The 23424-nt window shown below is 42.3% G+C and overlaps 1 protein-coding gene across 4 annotated transcripts in view; it reads left to right on the top strand.

Moving 5' to 3' along the window:
- Positions 1 to 23424, top strand: part of Ctnnd2 (catenin delta 2) — a 746809-nt gene that overhangs the window by 584397 nt on the left and 138988 nt on the right. For all 4 annotated transcript variants that reach the window (XM_075975796.1, XM_075975795.1, XM_075975797.1 and 1 more), the window contains one exon: positions 11902 to 12085. In XM_075975796.1, coding sequence (XP_075831911.1) covers positions 11902 to 12085 — 184 coding nt within the window. The remainder of the gene's footprint in view (positions 1 to 11901; positions 12086 to 23424) is intronic.

The following is a 23424-nucleotide window of genomic DNA, read 5'->3' as shown; positions in this document are numbered from 1 at the left end:
AAATCTGACATGCAGAGCACTGCGCAGTCTGAAAACACGTCCCTGTATGGCGGCAGGAATCCGCCATGCTCTTCCGCCTGCCTAAGCCTGATTCTGCCTTCTGCCCAGGAGCAGGCGGGGAGCTCTGAGTCATCGTCAAGGTCTCAGAGCACTCTCCTTCCGATCCCAAGCGGGAACACAAACATAAAGCAAGAGTTTGCACTGGCGGCACAGCCCCAGGAAGCCACGCTTTGAAATGACACAGCGTTTTTTCTGCTGCTGTTGCCGAATCAGGAAATCTCTCTACAGCACGCCACCAACAAACAGCAAAAATCTGTGTTAAACTCTCTCTCCCTTATTTTTAAGCCTTCTCAGGTTTTTTAAGTGGGTTTAGTCCATCACGTGGGGTGCCATTTGTAGTATTAAAGAGCGGCGGGGCTGTGTCCCCAATACCCCAGCCGCCGGCCCAACTAGCTTTTGCCCCGAAATAATTACACAGATACTGTATTCTTTTAAACACTGCTTTGGCTCATTTCTACCTAGCATCTTCTAGGCTAGCTCTCCCACCTGGACTAGCCCATTTCTTATCATCTGTATAGCACCGGTCTGGGAAGATTCTAGCCTAAGTCCATCCTGGGTCGGAGCTTCATAGCGTGCGTCTTCCCTGGAGCAGATAGCATGGCGGACGTCTGCTCCCGAGAGGAGAGCTGTGGAGTCTGACCTCACTTCCTCTTCCTCCCGGCATTCTGTTCTGTTTACTCCACCCACCTAAGGGTGGGCCTATCCAATGGGCCTAGCAGTTTCTTTTTTGCTTAGCCAATGAAATCAACAGATTGATATATGACACTCCCACATCATATAAGCACCCCAGAGCAGTGCCTCCATATACAAAGCAACTTGCTGGGGTGATAGAAGCATGCTCTTCTAAGGAGGCATGGTACCTGCTCACTGTTGTGAGTGTATTAATGTGACTGAACTTTACATGTCAAAACTGTAAGGTGTGTATTACAAGAGCTTCATCTTCACATAGTTCTTCTCTACTCCTCAAGGAGAAGTTACACAGGATCTCGTGTTGATGAACTCAGTTGACTTGGTCAGAAATAGGATGCAATAATGAGCAACCTCAACGGCTCTTCTTTTCAACAATTCTGTAAATCACGGTGGCATTCTGGGCTGAAGAGATGCTCACCAGGGAAGATGGCGTGCTGCTCTTGCCGAGGACCCAGGTTCAGTTCCAGCACCCATGTACCAGCTCATAACCATGTGTAACTCCAGTGCTAGGGGATTCAATGCCCTTTTCTAGCCCCTGTGGGCACTCAACACACAAATGGTACATATAGATACATGCAGACAAAACACTTGTACACATACAATAGAAATGATGTTAAATAATGGTGGTGCCCACTCAGTCCCCAAGCCATTTCCATTCAAGTTGGAAACTGGGTGAGTTTTTTCTGAATTTCCTCATAGTGGAGAGGTTAACTACTTTTCTAGGATATGACTGAAATTGTCCAAATGATAGGTATCTTTTGGATAGTTAAGGGATATACCTTTTGGTTCCACATTTTAGTTGGCATCTACTATGTAATTAAGCTTGCAAACACTAGGTCTCTTACTCATTCATAACTGCAAGGTTTTACGGTGTCTTTTCTTCACCTGAACTGCCCCGTCTTTCACTGGATAACTCTGTGCATCAATCAAGGGTCATTTCATGACCCACCCCTGCTTTTGAGCCTTCTTTTACTTCCTCCCGTGGAATTTTCTTACCCATATATTCTTGTCATGCTTTCTCTGATGGCTCATGAATCTTATTATATAAGACACTCTAGAGTCAGCTTCAAATTGTTCTGAGCACATGCATATACCTTTTTATCCCGTAGATGGCCTCTGCTTCATTGACTGTCTCCAGAGTTACTAACAGAGTCATGAGGCCTTGTGTTAGTAGATAGTCATCAGTTATCTGCCGAAAAATGAAAACCATTAAAAATGACACAAGGAACAGGAATGTCCCCCAAAGGCCTGTGAGGCGGTAGATTGGCTTATGGAAACCGAGTGGGGAAGAACACTTACAAGAAATCCGTAGTTGTAAAAGTGAAACCAAGAAACCCAAATTTGAAGGGATCAGCAATGATTACAGCTATCTTAATAGCTATATCGACTGCTGTCATATATTTCCCCTGAAGTAACCTCCAAGAATATCTCCAAGGGGCAATAGAGTCCAGAGAATGGGACCAGCGTTTATATTGGAGCTTTCTTATTTGTAACTTCTCTTTGAGAATTGTTCTAAATTCTTTGATTACTGGATATAAATTTGTAAAATGACACCCCCAGCTATGCCTTTTTTCTTTGGTTATAATCAGAGTTATGAAATATTTCAGGCTTACGGTGCAGCAAAGTATCTTATACTTCTTATTTAACTAAGGATGGGGATACTTTCATAGTGTGTAATTATAGTAATGGGGATTTGGTTTGAAATTATTTCCCATTCCATCTTGTATTCGTTCAGCTTTCCACCACAGAAGATTGTGATTATGTTGCTGTAGCTTTCGTTTTGATTTTTTTAGGTAGAGGTAATAGAATTAAATGTTTGCAAAAAATAAAAAAGTTATTAGCAGGAGTAGTTGCACAGCTCCAAGTCTTCTTTATTTTGAGAGTTCAAATGGCTCCTTGAAATTTCTCAAGCTGTGTGACCTGAGGCTAAACAGAACCTGGAGAAAAGATGAGAACAGGCCTTCTGAGTTTATGCATTCTGCTCCAAAAGTCGACAAAGCACATCGCCTCTTTAATTCAGGCTGCAGATTCACACACCTGACAGTTTTCTGATTTCTCCCACGAGTCCTATCACATCTAGCCTTCATTTTCATCCACAAGGAGAGTGACTTTGGACAGGGGACTCAACTTCTCTTCCCTGAATTTTCTTATCTGTCAAAGGCAATTGGTGGAAGTTTGCATGAGTCAGTATATATGGGGTACGTGGCAAGGACCCTAGAGAATAATAAGAACTCAAAATGCGGGACTGTTTGGCCATTTTAAAGATGCTTTTGCTTTATTTTCTTTATTATTGCAAATAGCTTTTTCTCATTTAATATATCCTGATTATGGTTTTCCTTCTTTCTAACGTACTCTTCCAGCTCCTTCCAATCTCCTCTCCCATCTGGAACTGCCTTCTTTCTGAAGCTCATTAGAATACAAACGGGTTTTTAAGGGATGATAATAAAATATAATATAATAAGATAAAACAAAAGCTAATACATAGGAATAGGACAAAACAAATACAAGGAAAAGAGGGCAAGAAACATCACACAAAACGGAAATAGATTCAGAGAAGCACTCACTCACTCACATTGGAATCCCTTAAAAACGCTAAACTGGAAGCTATTACACACACACACACACACACACACACACGCATGCACACACACACAAAGACACTGCCTCCCCTTCCTCGGGATTCCCTCTCTCTGAGGCAAGAAATTTGAGTGTTCCAAAGCACTGAACTACAAATATAACAGAATGACATTATGAATTTTTTATTGTTTTTGTTTTTAAGAACAGTAGGATTTGGTTTTGCCCTAGGTCCCTGGCTATCTAGTCTCGGGTTCTTGGTCCCCCAAGTAGTGCTGGGTATGTGTTTAATATCATGAAGAGGGCCTTAAGTCAAATCAGATATTGGTTGGTTACTCCACAAGCTTTTTGCCACCATTGCCCTAGCATGGAGGGCGCCATTGTAGACCATGGCGTTTGTGGCTGGGTTGGTGCTTGCATTTCTCCTTCGCTATTTTGCAGAGTACCATCCTTCACAAAGATGATAGCACATAGGGGAGAAGGCTCTATATAGGTACCACTCGACTTCTCATCTTCAGTGAGTTGTGTAGCTGTTGTCTCCAGCAGTGGGGCCTTGCTGTCAGCTGTTGTAGAGCAACCTGTAGTCTTGGCAGGAGCTGGGTTGTTTGTGTGTGTTTGGGGTGGGGGGTTCCAATAGGATCCCTTTGAGCAGCAACTCAACTAAGTGTAACCCCTGTCTGTGCTAGAACCCAGTTTGCGAGCTTCGGGCAAGGGGCTGGAGGTTGAGAATACACACGCAGAGACAGACCTACACACAGACCTTCTGACACTGGTACCAAAAAAACCCCTCTTTAATAGCACCTTAGAGGCTTAAATACCCTGTAGTCAATGGCCAACAGGTGAAAATGCCATCCTCTGATCCTCTAGGCAAAGCACAGCTTTTAGTCACTTCAATTAGAAGGCTCTAGACAGGGAAGAGCAGATGAAGGCCAGGACTTAATTGGTCCCAACAGTGTAACCCAATCCCTGTCCTGGAAACTTCATTTGGTGACAAAAGATGGCCAGTTAGGGCTCAGTCTCCCCCATTATTTGGCAGTTTTATTTAATCCCTTCATATACATACATAATTTACAAAGCTTCTACTATGTTGTATTTTCATTCTGCCCCTCAAATGGCCCTTGATTTTAACTGTCTCTCCTAATATTCCCTCCCTCATTCCCTCTTCCCAATCCCTCTCCACTTGATCTGCCTGTCTCAGTCCAGCCCCATCTTTAACTATTCTATTTCCCTTTCCTAGAGAGATAGATCTTCCCCTCCCCAATCCCTTCCTCTAGACCTAATCTCTGTGGTTCTACAGATTGTAACTTTGTTAACATTGACTTAACAGCTAATGTACATATATAAACCAGAATATACCATATTTGTCTTTCTGTGTCTGGATTACCTTACTCGGGATGATTATTTTCTAGTTCCATCCACTTGCCTGTGTGTTTCATGCTTTCATTTTTTAACATGTGAGTAATAGTCCCTTGTGTAAATGTGCCACATTTTCTTTATCCATTCATCTGTTGAGGGCTTTCTAGATTGTTTCCAGTTTCTGGGCATTATAGATAGAGTAGCAATGAACATGGTTGAACAAGGAGTCTGTGGTAGGATAAAGCATCCTTCACATATATGCCCAAGGGTGGCAGAGCTGGCTCTTGAGGTAGATCGATTCTCATCTTCCTGAGGAATCGTCACACTCATTTCCTCAGTGGCTGTACAAGTTTGCACCCTCACCAGCAGTGAATGGGTGCCCCCCCCCCTCTTACTTCGCATCCTTGCCAGCATGAGTTGCCACTTGTTTGATTGATCTTAACATTTGGACAGGTGTAAGATGAAATCTCAAAGTAATTTGGATTTGGATTTCCCCAATGACCAAGAGTGCCGAACATTTCTTTAAGCGTTTCTCAGCCATTTGAGTTTCTTCTTAGGGGAATTCTCTGTTTGCATTTATACCCAGTTTTTTAAATTAAGTTACTTGTTTTCTTAATACCTAGTTTTTTATGTTCGTTATACTGTTTGAATTTTAGCTGTCTATAAAATGTAGAGTTACTAAAAGTCTTTCACCATTCTGTAGCCTGCCATATTATCCAGATGACAGTATCATTTGCCTTGCAGAAGCTTTTCAGTTTCATGAGGTTTCATTTATTAATTATCTCTCTTAGTGCCTGCACTAATTGTGTTTGTTCAGAAAATCTTATCCTGTGCTGATGAGTTTAAGGATATTCCTCACTTTCTTTTCTATCAGGTTCAGTGTATCTGGTTTTATGCTGAGGTCTTTGATACATTTTGAGTTGACATTTGTGCAGGCAGGGTGATAGGTATGGATCTATTTGGCTTTCTTTACATGAAACCATCCAGGTTGACTGGTACCATTTGTTGAAGATGCTGTCTTTTTCCCAGTGTCTATTTCTGGCTTCTTTATCAAACTCAAGTATCCCCAAGTGTATTAATTTATATCTTGATCTCCAATGATTTTTCAATGTGTTTTTATTTTGGATACCTTGCTTAACCATCTGTGTGATAATTTATATATTAGCATTTGTGTGGTCCTATAACTTTCCTGTGAACACCTATAGCAGACCTAGCAGAGGCTATTTTGTAATGTTTCTGAAAACTGAAGTATCAGCTTCAGTCTTTGGTTTCCAACTGTGAGTCGTTTTATCCTTATACATGACTTTATAAAGGCTTCTTTTTGAAGTCATAAGAATAAGAATATTATTAAAAAGGACCCAATTGTTGTTCCCAGTTGCCCTCTTTCAAGAGTATATTAATTCATTTTTCAATAACATAACCACATCGCGTCTGAATCTAGATAACTTTATAAAGAAAATGCTTATTTATAGTTGTGAAGACTATAAGTAAAAAAAGAAATCTGACATCCCCATGTGTCTAGCCTGGGCATAGCTGTCACCATAGTGAGCTTTCATAGAGGAGCAAGACTTCACAGGGCAATTCAGGAAGCCAGAAAGGCCACGTCCCAAGATACCTTCCCAGGCCATACCTACGTTGATCTAAGCACTTCCTCCAGATTCCACCTTTTAAAATGCTGACCTCCACATTGAGGCCCAAACCTTTGCAAGTGAACCATTAGGAGGCAAAGCAAATCCAAACCACAGCCCAGGGATGCTTATCTGTGAGAGGACCGAACTCTGACGCCTGTACCAACAGCACAAGGATAGACTGCAGTTCTATGTGTGATAAACATGGAAGTTTGCTTGCATGAGCTGTAATTCCAAGAGGCTTAACCTTCACTGTGCCCCCACTGTGGAGAGCAAGGAGGTTTACTCTTTGGGAATATTAAGGAGATATACTTCCTTTGTTCTGCCTCCTCAGCCCCTGGCACTCCTGAAAGAAAGCTTGAGGGGTCTGCGCCTAAGGACTTGCTCCTGGTTATAAGCATTATTATGGCAAACGTGAGCATAAAGTTCAGATAAGTGATTTTATTAAACAATATTCCGTAAGTGTCCAGTGTCTCCAGAAGGACTCTCACTATGGTACAGTTCCCATGCACACCTTCAGGGCTTCGCATCTTAAGTGTACACTTAGAATATGTGAGCACTATCTATGTGAGCACACCAGTGATGTACACAGTGCACCTATAGACAACCCAGCAGGAGTTCAGGGCGCCTAGACTTCCATCAGCTGCTCGGTCCTACTCAACACTATAGGTATGATTGAATCAAGGTGGGTTCTCGGCTCCTTTTCAATGACCTCACTAAGCCCCACTCTGATTTTATTACAAAATAAACTCTTTGGAGGCTAGAGGTGACTTACCAATAAAGTGCACTGGCTGCTCTCTCTGAAGACCTGAATTCGAATCGCAGCACCCACACAGTGGCTGACAACTACTTGTAAGCCCAGTTTCAAAGGCTCTGACTCTATCTTCTTGCTTCTGTGGGAGCGGTATGGGTGTGCGCACAGACGTACATGTTGCCAAAGTATTAAACACACACGATAAGGATTTGGGATTTTGCGGTTGTGTTTTGAGCCTTGTATGTTCTGTTGACTGTGTAGACCAGGCTAGCCTAGAACTAATGGAGGTCTCCCTGCTCTTCCTTCCAAGTGCTGGGGTTAAAGGTGCGCACTAGCACACCAGCACACCTGGCCTGTAGGCCTATGGTTGTTGTTTTTTAATTCAATAAAAAAAGGTTTGGATCCCATTTATCTTTTTCCACTCCCTTCCTCAGGTACACAAACTGTCACTCTCAAAATTAACTAAATGAAAGTGTTCCTTAAACTAAACCCTCATAATTGCATACATTAATTTTTAATGAACTGATTAATTTTAAAGAAACAATTTTAAAACATTTAAAAGAAATTAAGCCCAGACTTCTTCTGGGAATTTTTAAGTGGTCCACCTTTGGTTGGAATTCTTTCTCAGGTTTTATAGTAAAAATCAAAATAGCTTCAAGCACATGGAGGGTGAAATAAAGCCTGGAAGCCATGTTGGAAGCTGGCTGCTATGAAAGCGTGGGTTTTGTTCATTTTTTTCGTGGAGATAGATAGTCATCTCTTTCGGGTTAAAAAACCACAATTACCCCCTATTAAAACAAAATAAAGGATCAAATGAAAGTAATTAAGACCTTATTAAAGAAATTTTAATAAACCAATTAGTGCTCATGAATATGATAATTTCTAGGGGAAAAGACACCCTTTGCCTGAAATAAAAATAAAATATCTCTTAAATATATTTAGTGTACATCATTAGTTATTTAAGTTTCTTCTCAACTGAATCAACTGTCAATTATATTTGGAACAGTAATGACTTTGTACTGATAAAGGGATGCTGCTGGATGATGTAATTAATGGAATATTCCACAAAAAAACAATTTTACTACAGTTTACTCTCAGAAGTAAATTAGCATGCCTCTGTCATGTAAATTAAAATATCCCAGTTACCAATTACAATGTTTTTTTAGTTAACTTCTCATGGATGTTCTACAGTTTTTTTCATGTGTTACAATTTGGTATCGTCCTGGATAATATAGAATTATTGGTAAGTTACTGTGATGAAATTACCTGGATCAGCTGCACGAGGTGAAACTCCTCGTGCTAAACTTATTACTGTTTTTCAGAGGTATAAATATTTCTCTGCCAGCCACAGGCAGAATGTCTGCAGATTCAGGGCATATAATGTCATTTAAATAGTGTCTTCCTATTTGCACCTGGATTTTCTATTCGTCTTGTGTCTGCTATTTTATTCTTTCAGTTCATTGCATCACCTTGCTAGCACTGTAATGCTTTAGAAGTGCTCGATGCTCGGCGCCCCTGGCATTCTGCAGGGTCGTGTCCTATAGTTCCTCACTCTGCTTGCTGCAGTAACTACCTGGGAAGCGCTTCCTGGGTGCTAGAGCACCTTCTGTGTGCTACAGGTGGGATGCTGAACATGTGCTGCACTTTTCCCACACACGTGCCTCCTATCCTCTCGTGAGTGGGAAGATGCGTCTTGGTCAATTGAGGCGCAGCTAGCGGGGCGTGTAGAAATCCAAAGTGAGGTGAGTCCATTGGACAAAGGGAAGGTACATGAAAAGGATGGAGAGAAACAGCAGGGTGTGAAGGAAAGGAGGTATAACAGACAAAACCGCGGAGTTTAAGAGCTAGAAACAGCAAATGTATCTCACACAGCGTCTAGGGGTCAGGGATCCAGCAGCAGCCCCATCCTGTAGCCCTGGCTGTGCTCATTGTCAAGACTCAAGTCTCCGAAGACTTGGGTGGAAGTGGAGGACCTGCTTACCAAGTGGTGTGGTCACGTGAGCTTGTTCAATGCGGGTCTTCCTCTCCGCCTCAGTGACCTGTGTGTGGGCTGCCTGTGGTCCTGGGGCATGAGAGCAGGCTGCACTGCCAGGAAATGCCCCAGAGGGAAATATATTACATCCGGGTGTGGGCTCTCAGTCTGCCATTCTGCTGTTAGCCACAAGAAGTCATTGAGTCCCCTTCTCTGCTGTGTTCAGGCTTTGGCTACCTAGCTTTGTAAAGACTATCAAACAATCTCTGTCACAGCCTAAACCACCGCAAAAGAACGGGGGAAAGGAAAGACTAGAGAATTTGAGAAAAATCCAGTTCTCATTTACTCAGAAAGGAGACCAAACTATCCAGTTTCCTACACCAGTCTCAAATCTTTCCCTCCGGTGAATTCTATTCTATTTTCTCTCTCTCTCTCTCTCTCTCTCTCTCTCTCTCTCTCTCTCTCTCTCTCTCTCTCTCTCTCCCTCCCTCCCTCTCTCCCTTCCTCTCTCCCCCTCTCCCTCCCTCCTTCTTTCCCTCCCTCCCTCCTTCCCTCCCTTTTTCCCTCCCTCACTCCCTCATGTGTTTTTGTCAGCACAACTGTGGACCCAACTTTTGCCTAATTTCGATCTCTCTCAATATATTAACCATTGCGTCAACTATCTCCAGAAAGTAGTGATTCTTCCTTCAGGCTTCTACTTGTGTTCAGATAATTGACCCAAACTCACATTTTGAAAGCACCTCTCAAATAGTTGGCTGGGTTCCTTCCAGAAGAGTTGTACTGTTAGACCCATTTTTCAAACTCTTCAACTCATACCAGGGTTGTCCTGGGTGGAGTCATGGTCCTGCCTTCAGGAGAGGTACTGTAGGTTTCAGATGCTCATGAAGCTAGGTGGAAGACGGGCAGATGCAGACCACGGGCTTTCATAAGTTCGCCGGACTGGGGCATACCCAATAGAATCAAGTGGAAAGTTCGATTGAATAGGAGATAAGAGACCACCCCATGCTCAAGTCTGGACTAGTCTAAACTAAGAAATTAACAAGAAAGATGAGGGAGACAAAACAGTTCGGTGAAGACATCTTCTCCTTCGTCTTCTCGCTTCTTGTAAAAGATTAGTCCTTATGTTTTCCCTTGATTTTTTTTACCTCTTCTTCCCAACTCTTTTTTGGTCCTTAAAATAACAAAAAATGTTTATTATTTATTATTATTACAGAATGGCTTATATGTAAAAAATGTACATTTTACTATTTAGTTACATTTTGCTGTGAAACATTGCCCACATTTGAAAACACTCCCTTTCAGACTTGAATTTGTGTTAATATTTTCAATCAGGAGCTGGTAATGAAAGTGTTCATTATCATCTGTCACCATTGTTTACATACAGTGCACACCAGTGCTTTCACATGCCTTTCTGAAAGGGCACCCTCAAATACCGAGATGAAATATAATTTATTTTAATGTTCTTCTTTAAACTCAAAGATCTATTGTTTTGCTATGCAATGACATAGTGACAGTACCAATGAATGCTGGTGCGCATTTTGATTATTTCAGTGATCAGAATTTAATAAAAGATTTCATCATGGATGAATGAACAGGTTTATCTTATTTTTCAAAATGATATAATATGTTAATATTTCTAGTATCACAACTCAGCCCCACTGGAAACATATTTTCTACACCAGCCATTTGCCACTGAATGTTTTGTGTACTCGATGTGAGAAGAGTAATGAGAACAAAAGTCATACACCGAGCACACGGAAAATCATTGATGGATAAAAGGGAAGGTGATTAGACTCTTTTCTGGAAGAGGCAGGATGACAAGTTGTTTGTGGACAAAAGCAGAGATAAATATGCCAATGGGCAGCGGGTCTGGTTCAAATCCAACTGTGTTTGTAGGAACTGGTAAGCCCGACAGCTGAAAGTTTTCTTGTACATAGTTTTTATAGTGCTGTGTAGTCACGTAGTTCATTAACTGTCAGATTTGTGTGATCAATGGCTCTGTTTGGTAGAGCATGTGGAATGCGAGAATTAATCAAAATGTTAATAACAATGTTCTGACCCAATAGATGAGATACTTCGTCTGGTTGAAATGATGCGAGCCCCTAAACACGTAACCTGGAAGTCACTGTCTGAAGAACAAGGCAGTCCTTCCTCTGCGTGCCAGTAGGAGTGACTCCAGCTTAAGCACAGACATTTCCTTCTGTGCCGAGTGTTCAGAACAAAAATAAAATAGGACAGTTATTTTAAAAGCATTTTTAAACAGCAACATAACATAGAGACAATGCCAGTGACCCCATCTAGAGTCAGTTTTGTTATTGTTAATTCATGTTGTAAAACCCAAACCATTCTGTGTGGTCAAACATTGTTGCTTTTGTTTTGTCTCCATTTATTCCTGTTATACTCAATCTGGTACTCCCTCCTTAAAAAATATTTTTAAAGATTTAAAAATATTTAAAGATCATAATATAATCATTTCTCCCTTTCCTCCCCCTCCTATGGACCAACTGGCCCTCTTCTCTTTCTAATTCATGACCTCTGTCTTGAACTGTTGAGGGCAGGCTCTAAGACTCACGTGCTTAACCTGTCCTGTCTTTTATGTTTATGGGGAGTGTGTGTGTGTGTGTGTGTGTGTGTACAGCACACATGCAGGTGTCGAGAACAGCTTGTTGCAGAAGTCTGGGTCCTAGTAATTGAACTCATAACATCAACCTCAGCAGCAAGCATCCTTACCTACTAAACCATCTTGCTGGCCCAGTGCATACTATTTATTTACCCCTTCCTTCCAATGCTGTTATGTCCATTAAGGAAACCTGGCTGAGATGAGAAAGAGCGGTACCATTCAGTGGCTTTCCTTGTATGTCTTCCAGGAGTCCTGTGGAACCTCTCATCATGTGATGCACTAAAGATGCCAATCATCCAGGATGCCCTGGCGGTGTTGACCAACGCGGTGATTATCCCCCACTCGGGCTGGGAAAACTCACCTCTTCAGGACGATCGGAAAATACAGCTGCATTCATCACAGGTGCTGCGCAATGCCACTGGGTGCCTAAGGTCAGTCCCTTCCCTGTCCACCAGGTCCTGGTGCAGGGACTTCTTTCTGTAACCTTGATGACTGTTTCCAGAGGACCAGACTGTTCTGCTGAGACAGATGTTGGCATGGCAAACAGAAAGCTAAACAAAATCATTTGAAGAGGAGGTTTCCACAACTCTAGACGCACACAGTACTCAGCTGAGTTAGCTTGCTGTCTTACATCTAGAAAATATCAGAGTTCCACCTCAACCGAAACCAAGTCCCTTTCTTTCACTGTAAACAGTAGTTTATAGTAATTTGACATGACATTTTACATGTAAAACAACCAGGCAATTGCTTGGGGAGAGTCCATGACAAACGTATAGGGGTGTGATTAAATACCACCAGGAACTACTTTTATTCCGATTTTCCCGCTTAATTCTTTGTATGTTTACAAGAGTCCTTAATTGGTTAGAAATATCTCCTTAAGGAGACCAGCTTTACTTAGTGTTTCTCAAATAATAAGAAACTTATAAGCATCTATAATCTTTTCTACTGTATTTAAATAAATCACCACACAGAAATCTCTGTTATTTTCTTAGCATCATCTGTGAGCCTTGACTGACTTTTAGGAAAGGAGGTAGGTACCAAACAAGATAGACGGTCATCTAAAGTCAGCCTGTGCTCCTAGGGAAGGTTTGTGTTAAAGTTGGAAATTTCTACCAGATGGGGCTAATTATAGGATAGGAGCCAAAGGGCTTGTTGAACATGCCTAATCAAATATTATATATTTCAAAGCTAAAATGTTGAGAATGGCTTCAGCTGGGTTGCCACGGAACTACAGTTTCTCCAACAATTGGTCTGTTTCTAGCTGTAGTTACAGTGTCTGCTAGGAAGGAACAAGAGCACGTCAATGAGAATTAACAGTAACCATCTTCTGACTCTCCGTACCAACGCTTGCAGCCCTGGCATTGAGAGGGTGTCTTTCATGGGTTAGGTACGTGTAGAGTAAGGATCACAGTCAGCACCGTGAATATCTTCACATACTTAGAAACAGAGCAGGAATCCTGTGAACACTTTTCGTCCTCCACATGGCATATGAACCTCTGGCATGATTTTTCTGCCACAAGCATGAGTCTCTACCACAAGCCAGATTTACACTTTCCCCCAAATCCCTGTTGTGGCATCCTTTTATGACTGCAGTTCTGCTGTGCTTCAGAGGCCCCACTCTGCCTGCAGGGCTGTAGCTCCTCCCGTACCAGAGCCTTACACAGGCTGGACAGGGAGTCGACCACTAAGCTGCCTCCCTCACCCTGCTCACAGTGTATTCTCCTATTTTTTATAAGCTCAGTAAGTTTGTGTTTAGGTAAGTTATGAGGCCACTTTTGACTTTTGACTCATGCCCTGAGTCTTATGAAGACCTTTTCCAATTGCCCACACTTGAGAGGATGCATCAAGTCATTTGTCAAGCCCTCCCGAAATAGTGTATAACAACCAGCCAAGCAACGAGTAGGCCACAGAGTCCTATGGGTTGGTTTACTTAATCTCCTTTCCCTTTTTCTTTTGGTGTTTTTGAGACAGGATCTTACTCTGTCATCCAAGCCAGCCTAGTACTTGCTTGTGGCAATCTTGACTCTGTCTTCTGAGTGCTGGGAATTCAACATTTACCGTCATGCTCCACCCTGATTTCTTTGTGAGCGTTTACTGAGTGGCACTTGCCTAACTAATAGACGCTCTGCCTTTAAACATCAGCTGTTCCTTCTTCTCTCCCTCGTTACTTTCCATCTTCAGTTACTTTCCATCTTCCTGAGGTCTTTCTGTAGTTGGATGTGAGCCGTGTCCCTACGGTCATATGCTGGGAACTTGGTCCACACTCTGAAGATGTAAAGAGCCAGTGGCAGCTTTAGAGAAGGGACGTGGCTGGTTCCTGGGGCATTGTCTTCATAAGGAACAGCTCTAGCTCCTAACTGGTTCCCTGAGACAGAACCTCTCAGTGAGTGACAGGAGTCCTGTGCTTTTCCTGGTGCCTTCTGCCCTCTCCTACCATGGTGATGGATTTGCCTTGAGGTCCTCACTAGAGAACAGGCAGAAAACATCACCTGACATTGATCTCTGAGCCCTCAAAACTCAAAATCATTTCTTTTTGTAGAGCCTTGAACAGTTGCCCAACAAAACCCATCTGAAATCTTCACTTGAAACTGTGGATGCCCTCGAAAATGACATGTAGATATATATTTTCGGACGATCCTAGGAACTTGTGCCATGTTCCTCTATTCTGTGACTGATAAGTTTAAGATGAGTTGATATTTTAGGCTTGTCTCTGAAACTGCAGTTTAGGAATACATAAATAAAATGAATAGAAAGGAAAGTAAAACTATTTTCCTGTCACAGGTTTTTCTAACCTAGCATGGCAAATGGCAGGTAAAGACGTATCGGACCATTCTTAGCCATCATGACTCTTTGTTCATAGTGTAATTCAGACTTGTTTCTGCTACTCCAGCATAAGAAGAAAGACCAGGAATTTAAGCAGTTACCATTATCTTCACCATTTTACTTTTCAGAGATGAATTCAAGTTTAAGAATGTAAGCCACACAGCTTTTCACTGTCCAAATGCTCAACAGAGAAAAATTCAAGTAAAATAAGTTTAATTTTACAAGCCAACATCTGAATGTCCAGAACCATATTTTCTCATGCAACTCATGGCCTTGGTTGACAGTCTAAGTTCTTGTATGTCCCCCAGCAGTAGATGTTCAGTGCCTCCATGGATGGCTACTTCCGCCAGGTCGTGCCTGACTGATCCATCCATTCCTAAGAAGGGGAGTGTGGATTGAGGAAAGAAATAGACAAGAGACAGAAGATAGAGTCAGGAGGGCTTCCAGTGAATACTGTAACAAATAAAGCTCTGAGTTTATTACTCATAGTCCTTATATACCCCAATCAAAATGGGAGGGCACCTGACTCCCATGATACAAAGACAAGCATGCGTAATTACTTCCTTATATCTCAAAACACCCAGTAACCATGCCTTGAGTCAAACATGCTGTTGTCTGGTGTTTGAGGAGCAAAGCATCCAGTAGCCACACCTTTGAGAAGCAAGAACAGGTCAAGATGGAAGGGATTCAAAACTGGGGGCCCTCACCACCCCTCCACCCTGACCCACATTCACAGAGTGCTCTCCAGAGAAGAGCCCCTGGCCTCTGCCTTCCTGAAGAGGAATGAATCGTCTCCTGTGGACACAGCCAAAGTTAAGCACAGATGATTTGTAAAATGAAGACACCATGCCCTCAGTCCTTTCCATTTAAAAGTCATTTTGGGTAGGAAATGGAATTTTTCTCAGGCAGATCCATCTATTTGTTCCTGAAATGCCTATTTATCGCTGATGAAAAATAAGATAGAAATGGGGGCAGGGAAATCTCTTAAATTTTGTGGAAGGAATGAGTTGATAAGACAGGACAGTAGCTGGATGGTGGGATGGGATAGAGGGCCTCAGAGCCATGAGTCCTCAAGGTGCAGAAGAGTTAAGTTCTACCCTGCCCTGCACCTTGTCTACCTTCCTCATCCCAAATCCAGTCGCCCTCATCCATGTTCATTTCTTCCTGTTTTGCAATGCCATCTTCTGTTCCAATTCTGCTATGTCCAAACTTTATTTTTAAATAAAAACCATTTTTAAAATATTGTCTAAAACAAATGTGACAAGTATTCTGTTAGTCTTTTTCTTCCTCCTTTCATAATTCAGAACGCCTCTGGGAAAATGACTTCATGCAGACCAGGTCAGCCCTAGGAATAGATTTGGGTTTGCACTGACGATTGTTTTGTTGAGCACTGTGTAATCAAATGTGTCTCTTAACCTTTGGCCATTGTAATGATCACCTTTATCTGGAAACGTGTATTAACAGACTGCATGAGGCCAGATCCGATCAGTCTGTGAGCAAGTTCTTGCTGGATGAGGTCACTGTGGTGGCTGAAATAAACATTCCTCCAAAATCTTTGTCCATCTCTAACCTTGGAAAGTGACCTTTCTTGGAAATAGTGTCTTTGGAGAACTCAATAGTTGGATTAGGGTGGGTATACGTTTAATAGCGCCCTTTTAAGGAGAGATATGTGGAGGGAAAGGCTTTGGGAACAGACAGGAAGACTGGGGATGCCTAAAAGCCACCATAGGAAAGGCTCCCTAGAGCCTTCAGTGTGAGCATAGCCATGCTGGCGTCTGGATTTTGGATTTCTAACCCTGGGAGGATACATTTCTGTTGTTTTACACCATGTGTTTTTTGAGATTCTACTCTGGCAGACCCAGAAAAGAAATGCATATTCCATAGTTGGAAACAGAGGGGCCTGCAGAGCCAGGGGGCACCCGAGGACACAGGATAGGGAAGAAAATACGTAAACCACTGTTCCCAAATGGTCCTCACAAACTGGGACAGAATGACCAAAGGGGGACTTGATTTTGTCTGTGTAAAACCAGTTGCCTGTATAGGTAAGGAACAGAGGCATTACCTATGCAGGGGTGAGGTCTGCATGTCCAGATGTGATTGCCTCGGACTAAGAAGGTTTGCCTCCAACCCCCTTACTAGATATGCATGAAGGAAGAGACTTCCTAGAGATGAGTGTGTGATTTCTGTGTGCCCTGCTCTTGCCCGGGAGTCTTTCTTCACTGTCTCTCCTGATGCTCTCAGAGCAGAACTTGGATTTGCAGAAGACTCTGTATAGCCAGAAGTCCTTCTGGGTTCCTATCCAGGCAACCTTCTAGGTTCCCACAGTGCACTCCAGCAGCAGTGTGCAGAATGAGTGCTTCCTGAACCTTCTGAGAAAGATGACTGTGTTTCCCATTTAACACGTATAAATCAATACCCTAAAGACCCTTGGCATGACCACAATCATCATTTCAGAATGAGCTGTAGGCGAAGGCTTGATAAGCGGCCCTTTTTTGCTCCCTTTTAATCCAGCCACTAGCTCAGTAAGACAACTCGGATACGTTCCTCTGAGGCTGCATTTCGTCGTGGGCACTTAGGACTTCATCAGCAGGGGGATGTGTGCAGAAGGCTGGCTTTGTTAGCTTCCGCAGCTCCTTTGCCCATGCCACCAAGCCATTTCTTTATTTTTATTATTCTCTTCCCACTTTGGCATCTTTTCCTGAAGGACAACAATATACAGCCCTAATTTTTCTCATCTGTCTTGTGTACATGGAATGTTATTAAGCCTGTCGCTGTGCCTGTGCTTATGAGCATAATTAAACTCAGGTCCTCAATTAGTCATTGTAACCCATCTAATGGATGAGCGCTCAGTCCCACAGTGCCACTAATTCTAGAGTGACCTTGAGAAAACTCATCACAAAGTAATGCTTATGATAATCACACCATGGCTGAAAGGCTCTGAGGACATTATTTTATTTGGTTTATTCTTGCATTGGCCATAGGTAAGAAGAGGAAAAATTACTGCTTTTACGTTAAGGCCATGCCAGTATTATCCACCTATTCAGATGAATGATCTTTTTAATATTTTATTTAATATCCATACGCGCATAGAATGTGCTTGGATCAAATCCAGCCCTCATTCTTTTCCCTCTCCTCTTTCTCTTGCCTTCCTCACCCCTTGGACCTCCCAACTTCATATACTCTCTTTTAAAGCTAAGTTGGTTTAGTGCTGCCAGTATTCGTACAGATTGGGAACATCTACTCAAGTATGGAGAGCCCCTGCCCCTCAAGGCCCACCTCCCTCAATCATGCTGCCCTCATCTGTGGGTGTGAAGACAAAACCTCACAGTGTAGTTTATTCTGTGTCCACTTAACAAAATAATAATACAATGTTTTCCCCTAGTCCTGTGATCTAGTCCTTTTGGGCCTAATCAGTGGTTCCCAGGGATCCATCTTATAAAGTGATCTTTAAATCCAATCAGAAAGTTATTATTGGCTGTTCCATAGCAATAATCGGCTTCTCCCATAACAGTTGTGCCACAGTTGCACCAGAGATTAACATGTTGGCTGGCTGGCTTTTACTATAATGCAGAGTTCACATCTAGGTACTGCTGTCGAGCTACCTAGCTCCCCTAGTGGCATTCAAAGAGCCTTCCAGTACTACAAAAGATGGCCAGCAGGTCCGAACCTTCAGCATTTGCAAGTGTTGGGTGTAGAACTCTGGGGTGGTTTGCCCATCTGGACAAGGATATGTAGCGTGTGCCAGCTACATAAAGCACACTTTACCTCGTGCTTGGAGTGGAAAGGGGCTTTTTCTCTAAGCTTGTCCCCACCCCCTTCTTTTTCATACCTGGACCTCAGTCTCCTTACTGGTGAGAGGGTCTAATGTAGATATGACAGAGCTTCCCTGAGTCGTGCCTCGGCAGCAACGGTCATCCAAGGGCACAGAGGTCGGTGGGGCAGAACTAGAGAGTCTGAGAGCTCATTAAACTAAGTGACTGCTGCCTTATCTAGCAGCCGCATTGGAAACAGGGCTGTGTGCCCCATCACTAGTAGCCCAGTTCCCTCAGCACAGTCAACAGAAGGTAGAAAATATTTATACTTGTTTAGTTCCTGTATCAAAGTATCATGGACTGTGTCCCCACAGCTGTGCGCCTGGAAATGGATATCCAAGTGCCCAGTGGGCATGTTCCTTGAAGAACTCTCTCCTGGACTGGCCGATTTCTGTTATCACTGGATCTTCCTGTGGTCTTCTCTCAGGCATCTGGACCCAAGTGTTCTTTTCTTTTAAGCACACCATTCAGACGTGGCTAAGACCAAAGACTTAATTCTAAGCATATTGCCTCATTTTAAAGTCCCTGCCTTTAAATACTGTTGCGTCCTGCAGGGGAGAGAGCTCTAAGTGAAGACTTCGCTTTGAATTTCAGAGTGATACACCTCAGGCTATGGTAATGCTGTTACTGTTGGATTTCTCTGTTTGGTCCCATTTTAGAAAATACTGTGGGGCTTTTTTTTCTTTAAAAATGAGCACACAAAGATGGGGTTAGTTATGGCATGTCCAACACATGATTCTTTCTTTGTTTCTCCTTTCTCCCTTCAGGGCCCTCTCTTCCCTCCTGCCCACCACCTGCTAGTCCCCTTTTCTCCCACCAGAAGTTCCTATTCCACACGTTCATGTCATATGTATTCTATTACCATGTTTTCTTTTTCTCTCTCCCTATTCTGTCTTGTTCTCCTTTCTGCTTTCATGCCCTGTGACCATACTATAAGCATTTATGTATATGTGCCTAGATAAAAAATTAATATCTAGGATATGCGTATGAGAAAAAACGTGCTTATTTGTCTTTCTAGGTCTGGGATATTCAAATCTCATGGTTTCTTTTTTGTTTGTTTTTTCAAGCTGAATAAAATTGCATTGTATATATGTACCAAACTATTTTTGTCCATCAATCTGTTGATTGATATCTAGGCTGGCTGTGTCCTGCATATAGGTGTCTCTGCACCTGGAAGTGGTAACTAGATCCCATCATCCTAGTTTCAGGGTCTGAGAACCCACCACACAGATTTCTGCTGTTTGGTTTGCATCCCACCAGCAGTGACCAAGCCTTTCTCTTCCTTCGCATCCCTGCCGGCTTCATCGTTGTTTGGTTTCTTGGCTTTATCCATTTTTCCTGGGATGAGATAGACTCTGAAAAGGGTTTTCATCTGCATTACTCTAGTGACTAAAAATAACTAGATTCTTTTTAAAAAGATTGATTGATTGGTCACTTGTCTATCTAATTTAATAAGAACTGTCTTCTTAATACATTGGCCCATTTATTAGTTGGTAGTTCTGTTTTCATTTGGGGGTGTTTGATTTTGTAAGTTCTTTATATATTCTATATATTAGCTCCCTGTCAGAAGTACAGCTAGCCAAGGTTTTCTCCCACCCGGTAGCCTGTCTGCTCACCCTGCTGATCAGACACCCACCTCACCCTCACTGTGCAGACGCATTTTGGTTTCATGTAACGTGAATTAGAGTCAAGTCAGTTCTGGGAATAATATCTTGTACTATTAGAGTCCTTGACAGAAGTTCATGCCTTTGCCTGAATCTTGAAGTATATTTTCTGTTTTCCTTGAGCAGTTTCAGCATTTCAGGTTGTAGATTAAAGTCTGTGATACAAAACTTTATTGAGTGTGTGTGTGTGTGTGTGTGTGTGTGTAGAGTGAGATCTGATTTCATTCCTTGGCAGGTGTATATCAAGTGCTGCCAACTCCATTGGTTGAAAAGCCTGTGTTTTTCAGATGTAATTTTTTTACACATCCAGATTAAAATGATATGGTTGTAGCTGTATGTATTTCTGTATATTCTACTCTATTCTATCTCTAAATGTCTCTTTGTGCTACTATCGTCCTGTGTTTGGCACTTTGGCTCTGTGCTATAATTTGAAGCAATGTACCGCGATACCTCCGGCATCATTCCTTTTACATGCAGTTGCTTTGACTATGTGGAGTCTTTTCTGTTGTCGTATGAATTTTATGATCATTCTGTCTAGGTATGAGAAGAATGTCAGAATTTTTTAATGATGACAGCATTGAATCTGTACTCTCCTCTTGGATGTCCAGCTGTTTGGTCACTATTAATTTGATTAGTTCATTAGCAAAGAAAGCCTTAGCATAACCAAGTGTTTCTTTAATTTGTATTTCTGTCTATGTGGTCTCACTATATATATCTTTTATATTTGTTGGGCTTATTCCTAAATATTTTTAATCTATTGTAAGTGATCTACTTTCCTAATTTCTTTCTTAGCAAGCTCACAATTGTATATAGAAAAAAATCAAATTTTGTCTGTTGATTTTATATCTTTCAAATATGGTGAAAAGTGTTTATCTGAGTTATGTATTTCAGGGGAAGTCTGTGAGTTCTTTTAAGTATAAACTCATATTATCTACCAATAGGGATAATTTGCCTTTTCCCCCCACTTGTATTTGCTTTTCTTCTCATATATTTTTTCTGGCTGAGATGCGAGCATTATGGTGTAAGAGCAGAGAGAGTAGACACCTGTGCTTGTTCTAGACTTAGAGGAATTCTCAGATTCTTCCATTTACTCTAACATTGGTCATTTTCTCATGCACAGCTCTCTCCTGTACGGATGTATTTTCCATTGCTTCCTATTTCTTTTAGGACTGTTATCATGAAGTCATGTTGAACACTTTCACATACTCTTTCTGGATCTGTTGAGAAGAGGTCATGTGATTTCTGTCCTTAAGTCTGTTTATATCATGTGCTCTGTTTATTGATTTACATATGTTGAACCAAATCTTGTAATTTTTGCATCATCAAATTAATTGGTCTATACTGTTCTTTTTGTTGTTGTTGTTGTTGTTGGGTCTTTATCTGGTTTTGGCATCAGGATAATTCTGGTTGTGTAAAAAGATTTTGATAGTGTTCTTTCCCTTTACATTTTTCAAAACAGTTCGAGAAGTATTGATATTATGTCTTCCTTAAAGGTTTGGAAGACAGGCATCTCTCTGCTCGAGGTTGAGCCCTGGGAAGAGCTTAGTACTATTGTTCTGCTAAAGTAACATGCCTCCAATCTGCCTTCTACACATCCTTTAACTTTGTTTCTGGTGTTATATTGGTTGATCCTTGAGACTCTAAGGGGGCATGGAAAATGCATCCATCCACCCTCGTTTGCCCTTGTATCCTAAGGACACTGTTCCAGGCTGTCCGGCACATTTCCCGTGATCCTCCAGAATCCACCCAGGCACTGGCCTGAAGGGGTGTGTTGTCGTCTTTAGTGAACATCTCACTTTGGCATCTCTTCCCAGCTCCTGCTTCCCTTCAGCCAGTCCCTGTGAGTGCCTTATCCAGACTCCTTTCACATTTCAATAGCCCAGGCTTTCTCTCTGGCTAGTGTGTCACCTGCCCAAGAGAGTAGTGTAGCCAGTTGGCAGCAGCTTGGCTCCTTCTTTCTGGAGAAATTCCACCTCTGCATCATTTTGTTTCCTTTAGGCCTTTCGCTTCTATGGATAAAAGCTATTGTGTTTCCATCTTAACCTTCCTGAGGCATTGCTCGGATGCTTCCTATGTCCTGCCAACACACCCAGAATGCTGAAATGGTTGCAAATAACATTCAATAGCTTCAAACCTTTGTAGAGCAAAATCATGCTGACCAGCATGAAGTATGTTTGACTCATTATATAGTATAAACAAAAGGTTTATTTTATGACCTAAGTAAAAATAGCTAATGTTTGCTTTTAGGTCTCATTTCCAAGTGGTAATGATCATAAACATGGACTGTAAAAATGTCCTGTATACAGGCTTCCCTGTTCATTTCCTTCTCCGGGGAGATGAAGCTGGAGCTCAGCACACTGGTAGAGTGTGAAGCAGGAATTCTCAGCTTACACTACTTCTACCAGAAGTTAATACTCATAGAATGACTTCTTCAAGCCAGTTAGTGAAAGAGAGAATCATAGCCTTGTATGACACCAGAACTAGGCTCCTTACTGCATGCAAGACAGAGACAAGCCCTTCTCAAACACACCTGTTTATTTGTGGCCAGATAGATAAGCTGGCTTAGTCCAGAGTCCTCCAAAATCATCAAAAGGAAATCAGCAGTTCATGGAAGGTATCTGTTCAGAGGCCACACCTCTGAGGGAAAATGGACAGAGGAACCAGGAGAGCCATCAAAGCAAGCTACAGGTTTCCCTCAAATAAGAAAAGGGAAGGGAGATGGGGAGAGAGGGAGGAAGGAATGAGGCAAAGAGGTGGCACTGGAATGTCAGGCTGACAGAACTCATCAAGCCACTGGAGAGGTCTTTAGCCCAGACATCCTTCACGGGAGCTGAGTCTCCTATATATGAGCTTGCCTCCTGGATGCTGCTAAGATCTGTCAACTGGCTGCAGCATACATGGGAGATGAAGCCTTCGTCTGAAGCCAGACACAGGGATGCATTTCAGGGCACAGCAGCCAGGGCCTGTCAGAAGTGACACTCCTTCATCTGTAATCTAGCCAAGCACGCTCATGGAGTCTACACCAGCATTTCACTGTAGTCATTTATGTAGACTGCATAAAGTAGCAGTGCATAATTAGGAAGTTTCCTGGTGAAATCCAGGCCAGAGGAGTGTGTTACAACAAGTGAAAGCCCAGTTCTCTCTGCGGATATTCCTTTGGGTGTCCTTCTTGCTCCAGACCATGGACTGTGTGTTGTGGCCATGCTGGTAAGCAAATGTACAGTGTCCACAGATTAGCAGCAGACATCCTTGCCTATCCATCCTGAGGTAGACAGATGTGTGTATCTTCTCAAATTAACACAAAACAAAGAAGAATATCTGTCTTTTCTCTCTGTGTACATGTGTATCTGTGTGTGCATGCATGCGTGTGTGTGTGTGTGTGTGTTTTCCTGTGTATTTGTGCACATGTATTGGCTATAATTCAATGTTAGGTGTCTTCCCCAGTTGCTGCTGCATTATTTTTTGAAACAG

The sequence above is a fragment of the Microtus pennsylvanicus genome, chromosome 6 (assembly GCF_037038515.1).
Source record: "Microtus pennsylvanicus isolate mMicPen1 chromosome 6, mMicPen1.hap1, whole genome shotgun sequence".
Lineage (NCBI taxonomy): Eukaryota > Metazoa > Chordata > Mammalia > Rodentia > Cricetidae > Microtus > Microtus pennsylvanicus.
Note: the sequence above shows the minus strand (reverse complement) of the source record. Positions and strands in the feature narration are given on the sequence as shown.